The sequence below is a fragment of the Octopus bimaculoides genome, chromosome 1, assembly GCF_001194135.2.
Source record: "Octopus bimaculoides isolate UCB-OBI-ISO-001 chromosome 1, ASM119413v2, whole genome shotgun sequence".
Lineage (NCBI taxonomy): Eukaryota > Metazoa > Mollusca > Cephalopoda > Octopoda > Octopodidae > Octopus > Octopus bimaculoides.
The window spans coordinates 114,158,388-114,165,381 of NC_068981.1; the positions used below are offsets into that span (position 1 = coordinate 114,158,388).

Sequence of the window (6,994 nt, forward strand, 5' to 3'; positions counted from 1 at the left end):
TATATATATATATATATATGGTAATAGTATGACAACAAAATAATGAATGAGACCTCGATATTATGTAAATGGAGGAATTTATCGGTAATATGATATGTGCAGTAAGCTCTCATGGCACTCATCTTGCACAGACTTTATGGAAGCCGAGTTCATCGTACATGATTTGATTGGCAGAACCATGTCTAATCTGCAGAGAACGAGCTACCTCGTCGACTATAACTCACCGGTTCACCATAACCAGGCTCTGGAGCTTACTGAATCTTCTCGTCAGTGGTGGATGTTGGCAGGCCTCCTGACACATTTGAAACGCCTTCTGACCAGAAAAATCGGATCATTGCTCTTCTTCTTTGGTGCATATTGCTTACACTATAAAGCCAGAAATAAAATGGCGTGATCAGGCTCAAACTTCGATCACGTGACAATAATAGTGCCAAATATAAGCACGCATGTGCAGAATGCAGCGTGACAACAATAAAGTTATGTTATGGCGAAATTACGGATGATATTTGACTTTCTCTCGAATATATATATATATGTGTGTGTGCGTACGAGTGTGTGTTCGTGTGTGTGTGTGTGTGTGTGTGTTTGTTTGTGTGCAAGTATGCACGTACGTCTGTATGCATGTATGTATCTCTCTCTCTCTCTCTCTCTCTCTTTCTCTCTCTCTCTCTTTCTCTCTCTCTCTCTCTACATATATATATTATTACCCTCTCTTGGAAATACTATTCTGTATAATTAGATCTGCTCTCCTGGAAACAATACATCTTGCAAGAGTATTTATCTGCTATACGCCGCCATGCAGCTCCACACGCACTTCTGTATGCACTTTACTTAGCACTTGAGTTTGATCAAAGAGACTTCATGCACGATGCAAAGAGGTTCGAATATGAGACTTTACACAGACATGCAAGAAGTAAATAGACACCTTTAATTTTCAAAATCTTTTATTTAATACGCAAAGCGAACAATTGAAATGTAATCGACAGGTAGGACTACATACTTTTGTATTTAGTTGACAGTCCCTTTGCACTTTTTAATTCAGAAACTTTTTATGGCATTGGACTTTGTGATTGCCTCTTGTGGAATTTCTGCCCACTTTTCACGCAACAATCGAAACAATTAATCTTTAGATTTAGGTTTCTGTCGAGTTTTTCGTATAGCTCTATCTAGTATGCGCCAAAGATTTTCAATTGGGTTCATGTCAGGAGATTGACTCGGCCAAGGAAGCTTTTTGATCCCATTTTCAGACAGCCATTGTTGATTCCTTTTCACTGTGTGGCATGGAGCCCCATCTTCCATGAAAAAAACTCATTTTTCGTTATGTTATCGTATGAATACATCGGAAGTAGTTCTTGCTTAAGTATTTCGATGTATTTTTCAGAATTTATGGTTCCAACACATTCGATCTGCTCAGAACGACCATTGTTGGTGACAGCTCCCCATAACATTACAGAGATATCACCATGTTTCACAGTTGATTGGAGTCGTTTCCAATCAAATTCCTGATTGGGAAGCCTCCAGACCCAAACACGTCTACTGTCTGAAAATGATGTAAATCTGGATTCATCTGAGAAAATCACTCTATCCCAAAATGAACTGACTTTTCTGACATCTCCTTAGCTCATTTCTTTCTTTTCATGATATTAATTGGTTGAAGAAGAGGTTTTGTTCTAGCTGCTCGTCCATAATAACCAGTTTTATGCAGATATGTAGCACACGTTCTTGGACTAACTTCTAGTTGTTTTGCAATGTCAGAAGCTTCAGCTTGCCCACCAATACGACCTTTTTGAAAATTTAACAGTTCTGCTGAATTTTTTGTGCGTGGCATGGTCACTCTTCGCAAATGTTTAATATAATGGTACCTGAAATAAAAAATAATAATTACATTGTAAATTCTACACCGCTGAAAACATATTAAGACGCTTAGAAAAGAAGGTTTGAAAATTAAAGGTGTCTATTTACTTCCTGCATATGTGTGTATAGTCTGATCGCTGAATAGATACCGCTATGTATTGCCACAATTCAGCTTCTGTGGAAGAGTTCGGTATTTAAAATAGCTGTCATAACAAAAGTTGACTCTGTCGGAGACCTGATTGAGCTAAATTTAGCAGTACCCCACCAAAATAAAAGCTATATCCGATGTGAGTTACAATGTATCGCATTAGATGGACATAATAAGTTGTTATTGATAAACCTGCTGGTGTTCACGGATGTTTAAGCGTTTCCGATTTCTTGGCGTAGATCTTTGTTAAAAATTCTTGACTTTATGTTTAGCAGAATTATAACCTTAAATTTGTGTATTATATACTTTTTACTGGGATCATTTCTCAACGACATCGTCACTTCTCGGCTCATATGCTTGGGTATACGCCCAATCACCTATCCGTTGCAAAGGACAGTTGCCAAAGCAGTAGGAAATCTTTCTGACATACTCATATATCTTTGGTGACACGCTGCACCTATACCACCGCCCCTTCAAACGAATTTCTGCCTTTCTTTTTCAAAGCGTACACCCAATATTTGACGTCAAATCAATGGTCGGAAATTATATTATATGCAGTGCTTTTTTATGTACCTCTGCTAATGGACGGATAAAGTCTCTACTGTCAAAGCGTTCTCTATAATAATGACATGCTAATGAAAGGCCTCATAAATTCCGACTTAACTAATACATCCCGATGTTTTATTGATTTCTGCTCCCCCAAAATTGCACAATTTCCAGTAACTGGCTCATTATTTTATTCTATTTATTATTATTTCTTTACATATTGAGCTTAGGCGAAGAATGGTGCCCTTGCCCTTCGCAGGCCCTTCCTCGTTGGCAAGATTGATTCGTTAATACTTCTCATGGACATTTATAAGTCAGCACCTTCAAAAAAGACAGGTGGTGGTGGAGGGAGGGGCTTCCAGAGAGACGGAATTCTAGGAAAGAAGGGCTGGAGATAGTGATTAGTGCATAGCCTGTAGAATTTGACACAGTATATGTGACTGAAAGAAGAAATACAAATTGTTTGTAGGCCAGAGGCTGGAGTGTATCATTGACTGACTTTATGCCAATCAAATAGATGGCCCTTTTCTGGATGCAGTCTAGGATGTATGTTTGTGCAGCAGGTGTTGAAAAGAACACGTCTGCATATTCCTATTGTAGGATACATTCGAAGTCTCTGTTCATAAAGTTAATGTTGATTGACTCTGTGTGTCTAGCTTGCGAGCAGATACATTTGGTTGGGAAATATGAGGCAGGAATGAAGAGCTGTGTTTCATGCATAAGAGTGGGTATCGTTGAATGTGATGTCAAGTAAGTCATTGGTAAATAAAAGGGAGAGTAGGTGATTGACCCCCAAAACTGGAGAACGCTGGAGTTTGTAAAATAATGACGGAGCTCCATCAACACATAACAATATCCAAAACCCTCAATACCTTGCGCTATACCATCTATCAATCTAACAAAAACTATTGAAATACAAACTCAAAGCTTCACATTGAAGCCATTCAGAAATCTAAGCAATATTTTTCAAACATTTTGAACTGCCAAAGTGCGTTTGCGAAGATATTAGTGCCCTACTCAATTACTCTAGACTAATCATTGCGTCCGTCTAGATACTATTCACAAACCGAAATATACTCACTTTTGTCCATAATAAAGATAGAGCCTCCTTTATCCGCCATTTTAATAACAATCAGTTAAGAAGCCTTGAGAGCCATTGTTTGCTTCTGTATCAAGGCATTTATTATTATTATTATTATTATTATTATTATTATTATTATTATTATTATTATTATTATTATTATTATTATTGCCGTCATCAAAGAAATCACGTTTTACTTCAGCTCTACAGAGTTTGTGGGAGAAAAAGATCGTTTGTTTTACACTGAATGGGATTGTATTTGTATTTGTTCTTTGTGCAATCGAATGAATGAAGGAACCTGCTAAATAATGCTAGGTCTGTTTTTTTTTTATATGAGTTCTCACCTCGGGGGAGCTGTCGGTGTAATATTTGCTTTTGTAAAATTTCAAGATGATGTATGTCTTTCAATAATAATAGTCAAGACAAACACAATAATGACTGAGAAAGAAGAGAAAAGTGCTGATGTAATAGTAGAAGATAGAAAGAGAGAGAAATTCAACCATAGTACATTAACGAGTTTAAATCTAGTAGCGTTGCTGTTATATTACACAAAGCAAGCAGGCGACAACAATAAAATGAACTTCGTGAACGATGACAACAACAACGAAAAATAACAATGTGAAAGACAACAAAACAATAATAAGTCAGTGTGAATAGTGACAGCAACAATAACTATAATATGACATCATTCCCTTCAACACTACCAGTATCACTTTTAACAACAGCAACAATACGCACGCATTTATTTTTGATGGAGTGGTTTTCCGACGTTCTACTTAAATAGAAATGGAAGGTCCAACGTAAGCAGCAATGACCATTGTGTTTTGTTTCAGTTCCAACTGATCAGATTAGAACGTCTGCATTTTGGTTTCTTATATAAAGGACTTATTCCATTCGTCATGCAGTCTCTCTGTAACTAGCATCCTCTGCATACTGCATGTCGGATGAGTATACTGAGACTACTGACACGTGTATACGCGCTCAGGCTTCATCTACTGAAATTGCGCTACAGTGTGCATGTGTGATGGCGGTTCGCAAGGCACGTTTTCCTGTAGCTCATCTCCTTGAGGGATCTGTAATCCTGGGTCGACCAAAATTGCGTACCTGGTGTCTGTTTTGATTACAGTTAGGGTTATCACGAGGTACGCATCGCTCTCTGCCAGTCGGGCAATGGGCTCGGGGAATGTTGCATATCAGCAATCGATACAGAGTTATTCGAGTAACAGAGAATCGACTTTCATAAGGAAATCCTGAACGTTAATGAAAACGAATGCTCTAGGGATTCGAAGGTCTTTCCGAACGGAGACTATACTGAACGCCTTCCAGTAGACCTTGAACAGGCAGTGCTGTAGAGGGTCACTACCGGTTTGAGATAAAATCTCTTGGCATTGAAATGTTTTGAGACGGGTCTGTCCGAATGCGCGCAGAGTGATAAAACCATTTACATGCATTTATTCAGTGGCCGCTATTACTGACTCGTAGAGATATCTTGATCATTTGAATCTTCCTTGAAAATTGCCCTGACATCTTACTTTAGTCGTGCAAGGAAGGCAGTTTTCCTCTGATGACAATAGAAAATATCTGTATGTGGATGATGGGCAAACACTTTCGTCTTTAGTCAATCCTTCGTTGAGTCTTTCATATTTGACGTGGAAAGGAAGGTGGCTATGAAAAGAGAAGTCGTGTCTTCGATTGAATTTGTTGAAAAGTGGGTGAAAATATAAACGAATCGTAAGAGTAGATGTGGCCGTTTAAGTATAAACCGTTCAAGAACAATTCCAGACAGCATTTGCTCTTGGATGGGGTATGCCTTAATTGGTCCAAGGTACAGGTCCTCTTGTTTCAGGAACATTGCTTCATCATCATCAACATCGTCATCGTCATCGTCGTCGTCGTCGTCTTCGTTGTCGTTGACGTTGGAATTTGTTTTTGTCCCGACTTCCCAAGTGATAGGAACTGAGATGACTTGACAAACAGGGTAGCCAGTGTTACCCAGAAATGAGCAAAGAAGAAGCTGACAGAATTGTTAGCTCGCAGAAGCGGTATTTTGTCTGTTTTTATGCTCTGAGTTTAAGTACCACCGGAGTCAGTTTTGCGTTTCATCCACTTAGGTATCGATAACATAGATACCAGTTGAACACTGGGTCGATGTAATCGACATACTCAACCCCCGAAAGTGTAGGCGTTGTGCTAAAATTTGAAACCAATATATATGCATACATATAAATATATACAGTATACTATATATATATATATATATATAGTAACGGTGATAGCAAGTGGACCAGAGCCAACAATGGAAAGGGTGATTGTAAACATGGTGTGCACGGAGGTCGAGATGGTATGAGAAATACTAATAATAAACGCATAAAAAACAATGGAAATGAAGTAACCATTAATGCTAATGCTAAAGCTAACATGGAGGGCAATTTAGGTAGAAATGACAATCAGAATGACAACAACGGCAACGGTGGTGACGGTGGTGATCGCCGTAATAACAATAATGATGATAGTAATTTTAATGGTAATGATAATAGTAACGATAATAGTGGTGATAATAATGATAATAGTGATCATAACAGCACAGGTAGTAACAATGGGTAGGACAGGGTCAGTTGTAACTGAAGGCACTGAATTAATCCGGACCACCGGAGAGTACAGTTTCGAATTATTTGTGCTCATTCTCAGGCATAGCAGTAGTTTGCTCGAGCTCGTGATATAAAGAAAAGAAGTGACAACCAGTCATTGATCTTGCAACAAGCAAATTAACTTGTTAGAAAATTTCTATAGGAATTGAAATCAGTATTTATACTGAGAAGTGTTGTTTATCGCCAATTCAACATGGTCCCATCGCTGGAAGATGGTAGGGGTTCGTTCCCTTCTTTGCAATATACATTGGATGCAGATTACATCGAATAACCAGCTGGAGGAAACGTCCTCCTGGTGTTAAAATGGTAGTAACGTCGGTTCCTACAGAACAACCATGTTGAAGTGGCGATAAACATTACTTCTCAGTATAGTTATTGCTTTCATCTCTTACAGAAATTTTGTAATTAACTAATTTGCTTGTTGCAAGATCAGTGACTAGTTTGTACTTATTTTCAATACATCGCGAGCCGGAGCGAACTACTGCTGGAAGCTCGCTATCGTGAACGGGTCATAAAAGCTACCATTCCCTATCCAATCAAATAATAAATGGCAGGTGTGACTGTGGGGTAAAAAGCTTGCTTCCCAACCACATGGTTCTTGCTTCAGTTTCACTGCGTGGTACCTTGGGAAGTCGTCTTCTACTATAGCCTCGGGTCGACCAAAGCATTGTAAGTGAATTTGGTAGTCGGAACTGAAAGAAAACTGTGTATTTTTGT

At 38.5% G+C, this 6,994-nt stretch overlaps 1 protein-coding gene across 4 annotated transcripts in view; it reads left to right on the plus strand.

Moving 5' to 3' along the window:
• Positions 1-2,143, plus strand: part of LOC128248351 (chloride channel protein D-like) — a 69,534-nt gene extending 67,391 nt beyond the window's left edge. For all 4 annotated transcript variants that reach the window (XM_052969423.1, XM_052969429.1, XM_052969427.1 and 1 more), the window contains exon 7: positions 1,382-2,143. In XM_052969423.1, the coding sequence (XP_052825383.1) occupies positions 1,382-1,445 (64 nt within the window). In that variant the 3' untranslated portion in view covers positions 1,446-2,143. The remainder of the gene's footprint in view (positions 1-1,381) is intronic.
• Positions 2,144-6,994: the final 4,851 nt, after the last annotated feature.